Source organism: Mustelus asterias, chromosome 12 (assembly GCF_964213995.1).
Source record: "Mustelus asterias chromosome 12, sMusAst1.hap1.1, whole genome shotgun sequence".
Lineage (NCBI taxonomy): Eukaryota > Metazoa > Chordata > Chondrichthyes > Carcharhiniformes > Triakidae > Mustelus > Mustelus asterias.
This window is the reverse complement of record NC_135812.1, coordinates 91,367,040-91,385,033: the sequence shown is the minus strand read 5'-3', so window position 1 is coordinate 91,385,033 and position 17,994 is coordinate 91,367,040. Positions and strand designations below refer to the sequence as shown.

At 43.2% G+C, this 17,994-nt stretch overlaps 1 protein-coding gene across 5 annotated transcripts in view; it reads right to left on the bottom strand.

Annotated features, from left to right (window-relative positions):
* Positions 1-11,788: 11,788 nt before the first annotated feature.
* arsg (arylsulfatase G) overlaps positions 11,789-17,994 on the bottom strand; it is a 139,372-nt gene continuing 133,166 nt past the window's right edge. For all 5 annotated transcript variants that reach the window (XM_078225605.1, XM_078225604.1, XM_078225601.1 and 2 more), the window contains 2 exons: positions 14,271-14,361; positions 11,789-13,064 (listed from right to left, as the gene is read on the bottom strand). In XM_078225605.1, the coding sequence (XP_078081731.1) occupies positions 12,787-13,064; positions 14,271-14,361 (369 nt within the window). In that variant the 3' untranslated portion in view covers positions 11,789-12,786. The remainder of the gene's footprint in view (positions 13,065-14,270; positions 14,362-17,994) is intronic.

The following is a 17,994-nucleotide window of genomic DNA, read 5'->3' as shown; positions in this document are numbered from 1 at the left end:
GAGACAAGGTGGCTCATGATATAAGAATCACCTGGGGGGAGTTTTGATGAGAAAACCATAGAAATTCTACGTGAAGTCTGTGTCTTGCCATAGCCAGCTTGTGTGTTTAAAGAGATGACGTGTTGCTCAGACCATTATAGACTAAGATATATTTTGTAATCTGTGTTGATCTTAAAATCTGTGTATATTTGTGAAGCTAAGGGGGGAATAAAGGAGTATTGTATCATCATCAAACTTTTGATATTTAAGAAACGTTCTTTCCTGTTGTTAAAACTAATTAGTGGTCCTGTGACTCTGTTCCTCCAAGCTTTCTGAGAGAAATAAAATGTTACGATCTTTTGAGTCAGGGTTCCATTCTGGGATCTTCACATCCAGCTAAAACACCAACTGGGATTGTAACACGTATTTAATATTTCCGTGAATATTTAGTCATTGAGCATATTGAAGGCCGAGATGGACTAATTATTGGACAATAAGAGAATTAAGGGGTATGGGATAGGGCAAGAACATGAAGATAAGGTGGAAGAACATTCTCAATCTTATAAAATCAGCCCCACTTGTTCCTATTTTCTATATACTGATTTTAGTGTTTATACATCCATAAATTATTTGAGATTGCCAGCCTCTTCCTGGTATCTGATTCTTCTATGTCACTAAGTTGCCACTTTTGCACCTGGCTACTTACTGCTTTCTGTTATCATCAATCTCTCTTAGGATCCAGCTTCCTTCGAACATTCACTTCCTCTACTCCAGAAAGTTGCCCATGGTCCTATGACCTGCAGTTTCAACAGCTAAAATAAACTAATCAACATCTCTGAAGAAATATTATTTCAGCAACTTTGTCATTTGCAGAGTGCACAAAATTGTGCTGGGTAATTAATTCAACTTGTATACAGTCTGGGTAAATTGGAGGGAATTATTTTCTTAATCCTGTCAGAAATTTCTCCTGTCAGCTATTTTTTGTGCATCATGAATGCAGTGGGGCATTCAAAAGCAGAAGGTGGAGTCGTTTTGATCAATTTAAATTTGTAGTGCTAACGTTAACAGGGCAGTAATAGCCTCAAACTGGGGTCATTACTGTCACAACGCATCCTAAACAAAAAAATCAACTGTTGCGACTGACACTTCCAGCTCTGCCTATTCTTGAACCCCAATCTCAACGATAAAGAATAGGAACTATAATATGTTCTCTAAATACTGGGTTAACATCCTGGATCTGGACTAAATGAACACTTGGGCTCAGGAGTGACATTCCCTCCTGTGAGTCAGAAGGATTGCATTAGAATCAGGTAAATCCATAATGGGCAACAAAGAGATGGCAGTCCAGCTGAACAAATACTTTGGATCTGTCTTCACTAAGGAGGATACAAATAACTTTCCAGAAATACTTGGGGACAGAGGGTCTAGCATGAAGGAGGAACTGAAGAAAATCCTTATTAGTCAGGAAATTGTATTGGGGGAAAAGTTGGGATTAAAACCCAATAAGTCCCCGGGGCCTGATGATCTGCATCCTAGTGTACTTAAGGAACAGGCCCTAGAAATAGTGGTTGCATCGGTGATCATTTTCCAGCATTCTATAGACTCTGGAAAAGTTCCAATGGATTGGAGGGTAGCTAATGTAACCCCACTTCTTAAAAAAGGAGAGAAAATGGGGAATTATAGACCGGTTAGCCTGACATCGGTGGTGAGGAAAATGCTGGGAGTCAATTATTAAGGATGTAATAACTGAGCATTTGGAAAGCGGTGACAGGATTGGTCCAAGTCAGCATGGATTCACTAAAGGGAAATCGTGCTTGGCAAATCGTCTGGAATTTTTTGAAGATGTGACCAGTGGAGTGGACAAGGGTGAACCAGTGGATGTTGTGTATCTGGACTTTCAAAAGGCTTTTGACAAAGTCCCACACAAGAGATTAGTGAGCAAAATTAAAGTATTGGGGGTAATGTATTGATGTGGATAGAGGACTGATTGGCAGACAGGAAGCAGAGAGTGGGAATAAATGGGTCCTTTTCAGAGTGACTGGCAGTGATGAGTGGGGTGCCGCAGGGTCAGTGCAGGGACCCCAGCTATTCACAATATACATTAATGGTTTGGATGAAGGAATTGAATGCAAAATCTCCAAATTTGCAGATGGCACTAAGCTGGGTGGCAGTGTGCGCTGTGAGGAGGATGCTAAGAGGCTGCAGGGTGACTTGAGCAGGCTGACTGAGTGGGCAAATATAATGTGGAGAAATGTGAGGTTATCCACTTTGGGGGCAAAAACAGGAAGATTATTATCTGAATGGTGGCAGTTTAGGAAAAGGGGAAGTGCAACGAAGGTTGGCATGCAGGTACAGTAGGTGGTGAGGAAAGCTAATGGCCTGCTAGCCTTCGAAGCAAGAGAATTTGAGTATAGGAGTAAGGATGTCTTGCTGCAGTTATACAGGGTCTTGGTGAAGCCACACGTTGAGTATTGTGTGCAGTTTTGGTCTCCTAGTCTGAGGAAGGGCATTCTTGCTATTGAGGAAGTCCAGCGAAGGTTCACCAGACTGATTCCCAGAATGGCAGGACTAACATATGAAAAGAGACTGGATCGACTGGGCTTGTACTCACTGGAATTTAGAAGAATGAGAGGGATTCTTGTAGAAACACATAAAAATCCTGATGGGACTGGACAGACCATGGAATAATGTTCCTGATGTTGGAAATGTCCAGAACTAGGGGTCACAGTCTAAGAATAAGGGGTAAGCCATTCAGAACTGAGATGAGGAAGAACCTCTTGCGAGTTGTGAACCTTTGGAATTCTCTACCACAGAAATCTGCTGGGACAAGTTTGTTAAATATGTTCAAGAGGGAGTTAGACGTGGCCCTTTTAGATAAAGGGATCAAGGGGTATGGAGAGAAAGCGGGAGTGGGATACTGAAAGTGCATGATCAGCCATGATCATATTGAATCGTGGTGCAGGCTTGAAGGGCCAAATGGCCTACTCCTGCACGTACTTTCTATGGTTCGAACACTAATCCAGACTGTCCTGTCAAGTGGAGAACAAAGACCTGTTTTGGAATACTGAATTGATGTCCCAAGGGGCATCAATGGTTACACACCCTTCTGGTAACCAATTGTCCCTTATTTTATGGGATTGTCTTGCAATTAATCCAGCTGTTTGATGTCCGGGTATGCATCCAGGACACAGTTTTTCCTGGAAAGTGGACCTTTCAGTCTCATGTGTGGGCAGTATCTGCTCTGTTCCTGTTTCACCTCCTTACAGCCCAGCCCCCATCCCCTCGCTCTCACAGTTGTGGCAGCCCCCAGCCTTCCTTGTTGTAGCTCGAGCAGCAACCCTACCCATCAGATTAGTTGGATTGGCTGTGCTAAATTGACCCTAAAGGTGTAATTTTCCCATCCCACCCACCATGGGAATTATAGCAGGCAAAACATGGACCATGCAAAGGTCCGTTGACCTGGGTACGGGATTTTCTGGTTTTGGGGCGAGCACGGCCAGAAAATCCTGCCCTTTGTCAGGGGGATTAGCAGGGTAAATACATGGGGTTATGGGGATCGGGGTCTGGGTGGGATTGTTGTCAGTGCAGGATTCCCTGATTTTATCACCAAGTACCTGCTCTCACTGCCCTTGCAACACCCCACCCCCCCTAATGGACCCCCAGAGTGGCCAGAGTATCCTTTTTAATTATATCTGCAGGAGTTGGTCACCCTGGCTCATGCTCTCCTGCCAACTGTCAAGGGTAGTTGGGGCTCTTCAGGCTTTTTTGTAGCCCACCTGGAAGGAGGTGCCCTCGGGTAAAAACTGTGAGAAAGGAAATGGAAAATCAGCTCAGTTACCGTTACCTAGTAAAATAGTTCCAGGAATTTCACGTGAGAGTGTTAAATTGCGTTCGGCATAGGGCAGATCCCAAAGGATGGATTACATGTGCTCTGGAGTGTTTGACGCATTGGATAGCCTTCAATCCACATCCTCATAAAATAACAATTTCCTGTTGCGATGGATTTGTCGATATGGTACGTCAAGTGTAGGGGTGTAAATATAGTTTGCTTCAAAAACTCCCTCTCTTGTTTAATATAACTCAAACTTGCACTCCCTTCAGACAAAATAAAAATGACTTCCTGAAACGTGAATTCTCACATCAAATCTCCCAACATCTTGGCCAAACTAAAAGACCTTGGTTATAAATATTATGTTAATCCAGGATACTTTGACAGAGCAGGAAGTGAAAATACCAGTAAGAGCCTCTCCTAGATTTCCCACACAGTATGATGAGCTGTACTATGCGATCACATGTCGCATTGCTGCTATCGTCACCACAAGAGACTCAGGGCCCTATTTTACCATTTAGATTCTAAGTGCTGGGTGGACTGGGAGTGTTTCAGATCTGACTTTTAGACCCGTTCTCAGGCGCCCCCATATGCACTCTGCCTGAAAAAATATCAGTAATTCAGAATCGCGCTGCAGAAGCCTGTGGTCGGGGCTTAACGCACCTGAAATCCTGCAGCTCCGATCGGTGCCTCCAACTGCGCATGCGCAAAAAAAAAAGATAGAATGGGGCTCCCCGGCCACATCCCTTCCAGGCCAGATAATGCCTCCCCCTGGCCCCCAAAGACATTGCCCAACCCCCACAACATAACTGACCCCCTTATCCGCCCATCCAGACTGATCGCGGGCCCCTCCCCCCCTTGCGATCTCAGGCAGAGTGGCAGCGGACCCCCCTTCCCGTTCACTGATCACAGGCAGAATGGCAGTGGACCCTCCCTTCCCCCTCACTCATCACAGGCAGAGTGGCAGTGGACCCTCCCTTCCCCCTCACTCATCACAGGCAGAGTGGCAGTGGACCCTCCCTTCCCCCTCACTCATTACAGGCAGAGTGGCAGCGGACCCCACTTCCCATTCACTGATCACAGGCAGAGTGGCAGCGGACCCCACTTCCCATTCACTGATCACAGGCAGAGTGGCAGCGGACCCCCCTCTCCCCCGATCTCAAGCAGAGAGCCATCGGACCCATATTCCCGCTGCCGATCTCAAGCAGACAGTCATCAGAAGCTTGACACTTACCTCCTCACAAACAGGAGCAGCCGAACCAGACTTTTGGAGAGCTTGTCTGTTTCGTGCTGAATCTAGTTGGGCGAACGTGGTGGTAAAGGAGGAAGTGCCGGTAAGGTTGGACATACAGCCCATTAAGTCAATTTAAATGCATGCAAATGCATTTAAATTGCCGTCACACCTGTTTCAGGCGCGGTCCCGATCGCGGCCATTTTCAGGCCTTGGTAAAAGGGGAACCAGCACGGAGGCGGGCGCGGATCATGTTACTGCCTCATGCCTGACTTTACCAAGTTTTTGCGCCCGAAAATGGGTGCAACTTGATGGTAAAATCGGGCCTTCAGTTTCAATTAAAACAGGGAACTCCACCATCATCAATACTGCTCTTCATTCATAACATATTAATAACTAACATTGACAAACTGTTCCTGTGTGATGTCATACACTATTGTAAATCCTTATGTATTGGACAATGGCACAGTGGTTAGCACTGCTGTCTCACAGCGCCAGGGACCCAGGTTCGATTCCCAGCTTGGGTCACTGTCTGTGTGGAGTTTGCATGTTCTCCCCGTGTCTGCGTGGGTTTCCTCCAGGTGCTCCGGTTTCCTCCCACACTCCAAAGAAATGCGGGTTAGGTGGATTGGCCATACTAAATTGCCCCTTTAGTATCAGGGGGACTAGCTAGGGTAAAGGTATGGGGCTATGGGGATAGGGCTTGGGTGGGATTGCCATCAGTGCAGACTCCATGGGACGAATAGCCTCCTTCTGCACTGTAGGATTCTATGTATTGATCTCACAATCTCTCCAAAACTTTTAACAGAAATATCAATCCACTTAAATTGAAGAAAAATAAAATACATGAAGACAATTATTTACAATGGATACAGAACCTTCCACACCAGAAAGTACCTGAGTCATTGTAGGAGTCACAATGGGTGGAATTTTCCATTCTAGAGACTGAGTGCATTGGCGGGCAGGGATGTTGGCATGATTATCACAGGGTGGTGAACAGGTGAACCTGTGTCATTGTCTGCTTTTCAGCTCATTAATTATGTATCAGTGAAGGGTTTGTCGAATCTCATGGCTAGGCAAGTAGGGATGCGCGCTATCTCATGGATTCAAAGGTCCTGGCATCATATCTAAACAAGACCTGGACAGACATTCCAGACCAGGTGTGTTGTGTCATGCAGGTTCTCTATGGTGTCCAGAAGAACCAACCCTTCACTCTGCAGTTCAGTGGGCTTTCCTGGGGATTCTACTTCAGGCCATCCAGGAATGAGGAGGTCCTCTTTTCTCGGAATGGGAGCAGGCGGGTTTGCCCCCTGACTATGTCAGCCTGGGAGGAGGTCGCCGGGGAAGCCAGTGCCAGTGGGAAACAAGAAAGGACTGCCTTGCAGTGCAGAAAAAGGATGAATGATCTGGTGCGCTCTGCCAGGGTAACTGAAACTTTTACTAGTTCCAAACTCTCATTGTCACCAGGACACCAGACAATCTAAGGGTTAGAGCCCACAGGGATGGCACACACTACCAGTAGATGGGACATCAGCATCTAATGTTGGTCGGCCTGCCACTTTAAGCACAAATAGCATCTTAATCTCTTACTGGGTCAGGCTTAGTTGACAAAACAGGCTTGCATGCTTCTGAACTACTCTTTCATCTATGTGTTCAGAATCAATCTGAAAAAAATTCTTCTCATCTCTGTCTTAAATGGGCAACTCCTGATTTTTTTTTTTAAGTGACCCCTTGTGCTAGATTCTCCCACAAGAGAAAACATGCTCTCCACATCCACCCTGTCAGGACCCCTCAGGATCTTGTATGTTTCAATCAACTTGTAGACAACTGTAAACTTCAGTAGATACGAGTCTAGTGTGTCCAATCTGAAATCCTTGGGGCTGATTGCATTTTTGGTCTTTAGGTGTGGCATATATGACTAGGCCTACTTACATGACAATAGCCTAAGCTACCTATAGCCTAAGTGAATAAAATGACTAGAAAAGTAAGATGTATCACTGTACCTGTAATAAGTTCCCACCTGTGGCACCATCTTCGATCCTGCTTGTAGGGAGGCTTGTATATGAGCAAACTCTGCTGGCGTGCATTCTTCAATAGTTCTTCCAGTTTCATCTGCCTCATCAACATCACATATTGTGTGTTTTTTATTTTATAGATTGACATTATTTCCTGCTCACTTATAAACACACGTTGCTCCAGTGCATCTATCAACCCATCACACATCTTAATAATCTTGTCTATGGGTACTTTCTCCACTGGATTCGCTAAGTCATCCTCATCATCACTGTTTTTATCATTTACATTTCATGATCCAAAAATTGCCTTGGTCCATTTCCTGAAATAATGATGTTACATTGACAGGATGGCCAAGCTATCAGCAGGGAATAAAATAGTGCTATTCTTTACCAAGAGTTTGGCTGGGGGTTGTGCTTAACAATGGGCCAGGGGCAACATGATTTTTCAGTTTTCTTCAAGTCCAGATATATGACAATGTGCACATGCCTCTGGGACAAAGTGGTTGTGAAACCAATCAGAAAACATATTGCTCTTATCGGCATAACAGGTAATGTCCACGTACCTTTGAAACTCCTGGGATGTTTGCCCTTCTCAACTACCGCCAATTTATATTCTTGTGTGCCATCTGTATTGGCACATCCTAGAATAGTCATTGGCATCATTAACACTCATTTGTGCATTCTCCTCAGCTGTTGCTAGTGTTTCCTAGGGATGTACACCACTACAGACTCATTAGGCCAGCATTTTAAATTAGTTCAGGTGAAAGGCTTTTGTCTGAAATTAGCATAGCAAACTCATCAATTGATTTTCCAGTAGCCTCATGGTCTGCAGATGCTTCATCGCCACAAACTTCAGAAAATTGATGGCAGGGAGAATATTGCCGATTCTCCATAACCTGGTAGCATTTCAGCTGGCCAATAGTCTTTAACATGCAATTAATCAGAGTGCATAACTGGTTTGGGTTGCAGAGGCTGAACAAAAGCCTTTCACTGACACAGTTGTAAACATTCGATTTTCTAAATGATTAACAAGACAGACAGAAAGAACTGCTGATTGCTAATGCTGATTAACTAATGGGACCATTCCAAACTTTCCCTGTGTGACTGCAGCCTCGGCCTTAAGGGTTTTTGTGCTAGCTTACTCTTTCAGTCTAAGCAGAAAGTGTATGCCATGAAGGATTAGTTGGCCTGAATACACAATCGTTGTACTGTTTCTACAAATACTCAGAGCATGCCAAATCCATGTAATGTGTCATACACCAGAGTTCAGTCTAAAAGAAACTGTTTTGAGGAAATTCTCTTTAACAGACCCTCATAGGTTTTCCTGTCAAATGCACACCTTGTTTCACCTTTCATTACCAGTTCAAAATGAGCATATAATGCTTCACAGTTGCACACAGCCACATTGTTTGAAATACACTTGCTATCCATTTGATGCTTAAAATAGGATTTATTTTGGAAATTTGTTCTAACGCAGCAGCACATTCTGTCAATTGCCTCTGATTGAAAGGTGACCTGTTATACACAGAGTATAAATTGTCCATAAAGGGATGGAAATGGTTCACTCCACTAACTTCTGTCACCAAAGTGCCCACTGCAATTTCTAATCTATGGTTCAGGCAATGTCAAATGATAATATTGGGGAATTGCTTCATAAGTCTGTGTGAGCTATAACTGCTCAGCATAACACTTGCTCCACCACTAGCAAACGCTACAATATGCTGTCATCAAAACCATGTTCATGAGACATTCAAGAACATACTTAACCATTGCATTTTGATCTGGAAACTCAATCAGATCTAAAACATGAAGTGTGGATTATTCTTCTGATCACTTTCACATTACAGGTGAACTGCTAAAGCGGTTGTGTCCCTTAGGTTTGTAGATTCATCAACAAGAATTGAAATTTTGCCCTCGATTACTTTGATACGCTGGCAAATTTTCTTCCTCATATGGGTAACTATGTTGTCATAATTCCTGCAGCACTGTAATGAGAATACATCCCAATTCCCGTGTCAATGCCATTTGCACTTTGAAGTTCCAACAAGCCAAAGTGGGCAGCGGTAAGGTCAGTTGCCTTAAGTCAAATAGTATGCAGAGCGGAAAACTGCAGTCGCCTTCAGATGAGATGCGTTCAAGTTGCCAAATCTTTCCAAAAGTGTCTGCCTCTGCTTTTACAACATGTTGTGCAGTGATGTGAGATTTCGACAGTTTGTGTTCTACAATTCCTTTTCTGAGACACTTTAAATGTGCACTCTGGCTGGATCCATTGTGTGTCACTTGGTACAAATACCACTCATTCAGATGTCTTAATCCCTTGAAGGTGAAAAGTGATGTTACTAATATTTGCACGTACACGCAATTTTTTCATCTTTATAGCCTAACCAAGGATATGTCTTTTATTTTCTCCCCTTCCACATTTCCTCTGTCCACACATGGATATAGACATGCCACTGCATCAAGCTCAGTTTCAGATGTACACTGTGTGGTCAATTTTGATTCTGAGGGAGCTACAGCATTGCAGCTTGAATACTCCTTAGTTTCTTCACTTACTCTTTGAAAGGAGGTTATGGCTTTTTGATTCATGGTCTTGTTTTGCTATCAGGTGGTTTGAAGGTTGCTTTGTTTTTTCCATCAATTCGGCCTATAAAAGTTTTTTGGGCTTGAAGATTTTAGAAATTATCCTGTGTCCTATGGGCAGCTGTACTTAGTAAGCCAGTGGATTTTAAACTGTTTTATTTGATAAGCTGCTAACTCCAGCCATCAAGGCCATGTTTGACCGAGTGTGGCGTCAAGGGAGCCCTAGCAAAACTGGAGTCAATGGGAATCGGGGGAAACTCCCTGCTGGTTGAATTCCAACTGGTACAAAGGAAGATGGTTATGATGGTTGGAGGTCAATCATCTCAACTCTTAGGATATTTCTGCAGGAGTCCTTCAGGGTAGTGTTCTTGGTCCAACGATCGTGCCACACAACTGCCAGGCAATGACCATCTCCAAAAAGAGAGAATCTAACCATCATTCCTTGACATTCAATGGCATTACCATCAGTGAATTCCCCACGATCGACATTCTGGTGTTCCCATTGACCAGAAACTTAACGGGACAGCCACATAAATAGCGTGGCGAAAAGAGCAGGTCGGAGGCTAAGAATCTTGTGGCAAGTAACTCATCTCCAGACCTCCCAAAACCTGTCCATGATCTACAAGACGCAAGTCAGGAGTGTGATGGAATACCCTCCTCTTGGGCGGAAGGGTGCAGCTCCAAGAATTCCCAAGAGGTTTGACACAATCCAGGACAAAGCAGCCTGTTTAACTGGCACTGCAGCCGCAAACAGCCACTGCCTTCACCACCAACACACAGTAGCTGCAGTGTGTACCATCTACAAGATGCCATGCAGGAACTCACCATGGTTCCTTGGACAGCACCTTCCAAACCCACAACCACTACCATCTAGAAGGACAAAGGCAGCAGATACATGGGAACACCACCAGCTGGAGGTTCCCCTCCAAGCCACCCACCATCCTGATTTGGAAATATATGACTGTTCCTTCACTGTCACTGGGTCAGAAGCCTGTGACCCTCCCTGCCAAAACTGTGGGTATACATACATGATATGGACTGCAGCGGTTAAAGAAGGCAGTTCACCACCACCTTTTCAAGGGCAACTAGGGATAAACAATAAATGCTGGCCAGCCAGTGAAGCCCTCATCCCTTGAATGAACAAAAAAATATAAAAGTTGTAATTCTTTTCTCGCTATGAAGAATTTCCTGATATGAATCCTAAAAAAGATCTTTTACAGGTTTAAAGTTTTTCTTTACCCTTAACAAATGCTTCCCTATGATCATCCTTCAGACACCTCAACAGGCTTGAAATGCCTGTTTCTCCAGTCCCATTTCATAACTCAGAGTCCTGAGAGAACCTTGTCTGAACAAAGCACAATAAAGTTTGATCACTATCTCTTCTGACTTGCATTCACTGTTTTGACTATTGTTCAATATCTTATTGACTTTGTTGATTGCTGTGCTCCATTGGACATACTGAACATTCAGTCTCCGAGATACCCATCAAATTCACCCTTAGCTATTTCAACACCATCTATGGAGTATGCATGTCATCAATTTTTTATCTGTGTACAAAACTTTACACTTGTCTTCATTAAGTTTCATCTGTCATTCTTCTGCCCACTTTCAAATCATATAACACATTCCTCAGAGCAGCCTCTTCTAGTTTCACCACATTATTTTGGCATCACTCACCACTTTGCATTTTGCTGTTGAATCTAGGCCATTTTTATAAATTTTACAATTAGCACATTCAATCTGATCCAAGGTAGCCAACTCACTACTTCCACCCCCACCTTAACTCCTCAAGCAAATATTCATTATTTCCTACCAACAAACTGTTTTTAAAAAATCTATTACCAAGGTTTTCCCTGAATTATAAAGGCTTTGGATAAAGCTACACGTAAAACAATCAACTGATAACCTCTTATGTGGAACTTTATCAAATAGCATTTTGTGAGTCAATGTACACATTCTCAGACTTTCCAAAGTTGGTTATCACTTCCCGAGGACTGGAGTAGAATGTTCAGTGAGAACCCCTTCTAATCCACGTTAACCGCGATTTGTTGTGTAGATGATTTTTTGAACCAATTCCAGTAATTTACATAGAATTGAATTGTGTCATTCGGTGAATGTTTTGTCACCCTATTTGAATATGGACACTATGGGGATGATCTTTGTTTTATTTATTTGGCACAAGTAGGCTTACATTAACACTGCAATGAAGTTAATGTGAAAATCCCCTAGTCGTCATACTCTGGTGCCAGACTTGTCTTGCATTCCAGAAACAGGCAGGTTTCCTCTCCAGGTCACATGGCATTTTGCAAAAAAAACTAGGGCGTGTTTCAGGCCGTCGTGTTGAGGGGTGAGGACTAAGCAGACTGGTAAAACCCAGCTCCACTGAGATTGAGGCGCCATTTTTAAATGGGAGGAATGAAGAGAGGAAAAAATATTCTTCCCCTACCCCACCCTGGATGTCCCATGGGGCTCCCCCCCACCCCACGATCAACGCCAACATCTCCCCCACTCAACTCTCAGTGTTCCGTGTCCTGGGTTACATGCACCTGGGACACTGTTTTTTCCATAACTCAGACCTTTAAATCTCACACATATTCAGTACCTGCTCCTCAGTTCATTCAGGCCACGAAATACAGGAATGCAAGACAAGTCTGGCGTTATGAATGAGAGTGTATGGAAGGCTGAGATTATTGATGATGTCCATTGGGGATCTGTATGCGGGAGTGGTTGGAATGTATTTCCATGAAGGGGCTGTGACACTCCCAAGGTCGTTGATACTTTTGCCACTTGCCCTTCGCAATTGATTTTCTGCCATATCTCTTACTCATTTGGTCCACAGCCCTGTCAATAAAACATGTTAGACCAATTAGAAAGCACACTAGAAATCTATGTTCATATGTTTGCTGGACATGGTGCTTTAATTGACTTCCATGTATTTCATTATTTAGTTTATGTATAATACATTTAAATCTGCCAGATGTATATGAAGGAATATTCATTAATTTAAGAGATACTTACCATGCATCATTTTATTTGCTAATTTTAGCTGTTATTTCCCATTTTTTTTTCAGCTTGAAACATCTGTCATTCCAACCAAAGTTAATTATCATCACCTTTTCCAAATGATGATAATTAAAGTAAAGGAAGGGGATTCAGGTCCTGTTCTCACACCTACACACTACATGCTTTGGTTGACAGCACAAAATTACAGCTGGATCATGTGAATAATCAGCCAAGGAGATGTTGTCTGTAGAGATGTCCAAGAGGATGTCGTTCAGTGTCGTCTTTATTTGCGGTAGCACAGCACGGTACTCCAGACTAACAGGATCCAGAGGTAGGAGTTCAGCAGTATCGTTCAATATATTGAAAATCAGAGGTGGGTCATGTTGTTGTTCAGGCCCTTTTTCACCTTTGCAAGCTTTTGCACCACCTAACATTATAAGAAAACAATATGTTGTGAGTGTTCTATGTTCCAATTGTGCTGGAACTTAGCAACATATTCAAAAGCCACCGAGGTAGCACAATGTGTGTGATGGCAACTTCACAACACGGGCGGCACGGTAGCACAGTGGTTAGCACTGCTGCCTCACAGTGCCAGGGACCCGGGTTCGATTCCCGGCTTGGGTCACTGTCTGTGTGGAGTTTGCATGTTCTCCCCGTGTCTGCGTGGGTTTCCTCCGGGTGCTCCGGTTTCCTCCCACATTCTGGAAGATGTGCTGGTTGGGTGCATTTAACTGGACAGGCGACGGACTGTGGTGGCTCGGGGAATTTCGCAGTAACTTCATTGCAGTGTTAATGTAAGCCTTACTTGTGACTAATAAATAAACTTTAACTGTTACCTGTCTCCTCAAAGCAAGTAGGTCAAAAGTTTCAAGCATTTTGTCTAATCTTCATCAAGTGAAGATTTCAAAAGTTCTTTTGTGTAGCAGAAATTAGGCACATTAAACTAATGCACACCTACTGCAGATTAAGACAAAGTTTATTCATTAGTGTCACAAGTCGGCTTACATTAACACTGCAATGAAGTTACTGTGAAAATCCCCTAATCTGTAGTAGGTGTGGCTGCTTGTGGCTAAACACTGTGGTTTGAGGCAGTGAGAATGAGCATGGTTTGTTTTTTCCATGCTCTCAGTTAACAAGGACACATGAATATCACAGTCCACGAAGCTGAATAAAAATCAAGATTAAAAAATGTACAATGCCTCAATCAGTTGGGCAAACTATATAGATGCGAGAATCATTATCATACACTGGCTACTGAAAAGAAAGAACTGAAGTGAGGCTGTACCTCAAGCTCCCTTCCATCTCTCAGCGCTATTTAAACCCATGAATTCATTTTGTTTTTTTCAAATACACATTTAAACAAAGTGAACCCTCAAATCCTCAGTGCAGAGAAAATAATGAAAACTTCAAAAATATGACAGAGTACGCGAGTAACAAATTTGAACACGTAAAAAGGTTGTTACTTATCTCAAAGTTCTATCATAACTTTGTTCATAATACCTATTTGCTACATGTATTACTGCATTATTGTTAATTATGTTTAGCTCATTAAAGCTACGTAACTTCAATCCTGAGATACATAACTAAAATAAAAATGCTGCATTTGCTGAATGTGTGGGCTTATTCTCTATACCTGTGAGGTAGAAAGCCTTGTACTGCTTCAGACGTATAGTCTTCAAATCCCCAAACTGTCCAGCTGCTCCACTGTTTGGATGGAAAAGAGCCTAGAATATCATGAAGAGTCAGGAGTCAAAACTAGATATAGTGGTTTGCTCCAGCTACTAATTATAGCACCAGGTTAAAACAGAAGAAAAACTGCAGCATATATTGATTCAATGCTTTACTGATTCAAGAATTCCTATCTTAAGGTTAGTACTGCACTCGCACATTACACATTCTATTCCACAAATATCTATCAAAACGGGAATTTATTTAGTGCATTTGAATTTTAACAGAGAATTAAAATGAAAGCTGTGCAGATAATTTACTGCCCCAAGTGAAGGAACAATATGGTGGGGTTTGAGGATGGAAGGAAAGAGAAGAGAGTAAAGTTGAATAGTAAGGTGACTAAAATTCTTATACTGTTGATATCAGTGGTAAATTATGTTTCTTTTTAAACCTGTGCTTGGGGGGCAGCCCAGTAAGAGTTTTAACAACACCAGGTTAAAGTCCAACAGGTTTATTTGGTAGCAAATACCATTAGCTTCCGGAGCGCTGCTCCTTCGTCAGATGGAGTGGATATCTGCTCTCAAACAGGGCACAGAGACACAAAATAAAGTTACAGAATACTGTTTAGAATGCGAATCCCTGCAGCCAGCCAGGTCTTAAAAATACAGACAATGTGGGTGGAGGGAGCATTAAGCACAGGTTAAAAAGATGTGTATTGCCTCCAAACAGGATAGCCCGCAAGTCCAGGAAGCAAGCTGTGGGGGTTACTGATAATGTGACATAAATCCAACATCCCGGTTTAGGCCGTCCTCATGTGTGCGGAACTTGGCTATCAGTTTCTACTCAGCGACTCTGCGCTGTCGTGTGTCGTGAAGGCCGCCTTGGAGAACGCTTACCTGAAGATCAGAGGCTGAATGCCCGTGACTGCTGAAGTGCTCCCCCAGGAGGGAGACAGGGGGGGCAGGCCAGAGAAAGTTGTTATAAGTAGGAGAGAAAACCAGGGAGGACTAATGTTTTAGAAGAAACCTGTTAAACAAATATACTGGTCAGGTCTGACTTGTAACAAATAATTACTGTGATAAACAGCAAAATAAGGAAGCTTTTCAGGTTTTACAATTACTCCTGATCGGCTGAGATAGAAAGAAAAAATATCAAGATTTTTGCTTCTAATCATTCTTCATGACATTTCATGGATGATGGCAGTGCACCCAAAGACTTTTTATACAGTTAACTGGCCACCAGACCATAACCTTCTGGGAGACCATGGCTGGTATTTTATGACCTTGCTCGGGCGGGGCTCGTAAAATCCCACCCGAGGCCAATGGAGAAGTCCAGGGCAGGCGTGGAGGTAAAATTCCGGCCCATAACTCTGCTATAAGGAGATCTAAAAGCAAGACATGAATATCATGGACATTGATACTGACAACTGGGAGACAGTTGCTGATGACTGTGACCTCTGGAGGCTGATTATTTGGAAGGTTATTGGAAGAGGTGAGCAGAAATGCAAAGCTCAGCTGGCTGCGCAGAGGGCCAAGAGCAAACAAAGTCGGTGATACATGTATCAGCTCAGCCCACTGTTTTTCATGTTAGAGTGAGGCCCCTGAGCCACACCAAGTGATGCTTAACACAGAGTTGACTCACACAGCACAAAATCATTGTTTTATGAGACAGAGTGCTGCCACTGATATTAGTACAGAGCAGTTGGATCCAACAGCAGATTCCCAGCTCCTAAACCTCATTTTGAGGTTCATGTAGATATGCAATATTCTTGATCACACACTCTTACTCAGCTTGGACATAACAGTTGCTGCTTTTGCAATGCGTGAGTTAATTTCAGCATCAAGTGCCAGATTACTGGTGATTGTGGAGCCTATGTGAAGGGATTAACAATCTCCAGTACCACATTGTCGATGCTGATAAATGGTGGTATGGCAACATCCTGAACCACATTATTTGTCTTCCTGCTGTTGATAGTCAGACAAAATATTTACAGATGTGACAGAGTCTGCCCAAGAAGGCGCTCCTTGGTACAGAACGTTGCGCGACATTGTCGGAGTACAGCAAATCTCTGACGAGGGATTGGTGCACCTTTGTCTTAGTTCTGTCAATTCTGGAATGAAAGTAGAACACTTTCTGTGTATGACAGCAGCAAAGAGAAGAACATGTCAAAGAATCTCAGTGCCAGAACACAACCCTGTTTGATCCCTCTGCAGATCTCAAAGGATTCCAATATTGCACCATCATTGCTGACCTTACCCATCACATTGACATGGCAAGAGGAGATCACAACTTCCAGGCAGACAATTTTCTCCTGCAGTTTAAATAGACCACTTTGCCTCATAGGGACCAATGCCTTGTAAGATTGACAAAGGCAATATATAATGGTTACTTTTGTTGATGGCATTTCTCCTGCAGCTGCTGAACTGAGGTCATGTCAATTGTAAATCTTCCACTTCTGAAACCACACTGGGATTTGGGGTAGATGTTTCAGGAAGCCCAAGTGGCTCAGTCAATAACACTACGGCTTTCAGGCCTGAAGGCCTCTGCTTTAAAACCCACCCAAGACTTGTTCACAACAATAGTAGCATCCACGAGGATCGAAATTTCAATGGTGCTGGTCCATTCAATGGGTGAGGTTTGGAAAGCTTTCGGTTAAATCAGGATTCAGGCAGAGCTGTCCTCTCCCCTTTTGTCTTCTTCATTTGCTGTATGAAACTTATTGCTGAGTCCATCAGGAAGGATGCAGGCATAAGAGGGGTGACAACTCCAGACAACAGAGGTCAAAATCTTTCTCTACATGATGATGTTGCAGTCTTCTGTTCAGATCTGCTATTGACTCGCAGGCTAATGAGCATCTGAGACCAGTTGGAGTTGGCCTTGCAAGCTAAAGTAATCAATGCAACAGAGAGGCCATTTTCTTTGGGAATTGGTGCAATGTCATTTGTCCCCTTCACCAGCAGGTCAAGTTAGCTGAAAGTCCTGGGTACATAGTTTTGAGAGGTTGGAGTGTGTGCAAAAAATTGGGAGGCACATCTAGCCAAGATAAAATAGAATCTGGGCATATGGCACCAATGCTCCCTCTGCATTAGATCCTAATCATTGGGTGCGAGTTGCTCTTGGTGATTCTCAATGTGGGGTAAGTCTGCCTCATGTACTAGTCACCTGAACCATCCTCTGCTTCATCTAGAGATTGAAAATGGAATGTGTCTGCAGGGATTTGTGTACAAATCTCATCCAACCTTGCCCTTATCATGATGGCTATCTTTTTTTATGATTGCATCAAACTGTGTGTAGACCCTCAACACACAAACACCACCAGTCAAAGTTTCAGTCTTGGTCCATTTTAAGAAAACAAATGAATCCCCAGTTAATATGATAACATGCATACAATTAAACACAATTGATAGACAATTACATGAGGCTGGGTGGCTTTTTCTGCTGGCAGACACACGATGAGCCTAACAGTTTCCTTCTGTGCTGCAAATGACTATGTTTTCTATATTGAGTATCATGACATGCTGATTTCCTGTCTGTCACCAGTATAGTGAAAGATGCGTCTGGTTATGCTGGACAGGGCTATATCACAAGTCCCTGATGGAAAGGTTTATAAAGTAAAACACCTTTGACCATGAGTCGATGAGGCTATGGTCCACACATAATATCCTCGAGCCCCTGCAGGAATATTAGAT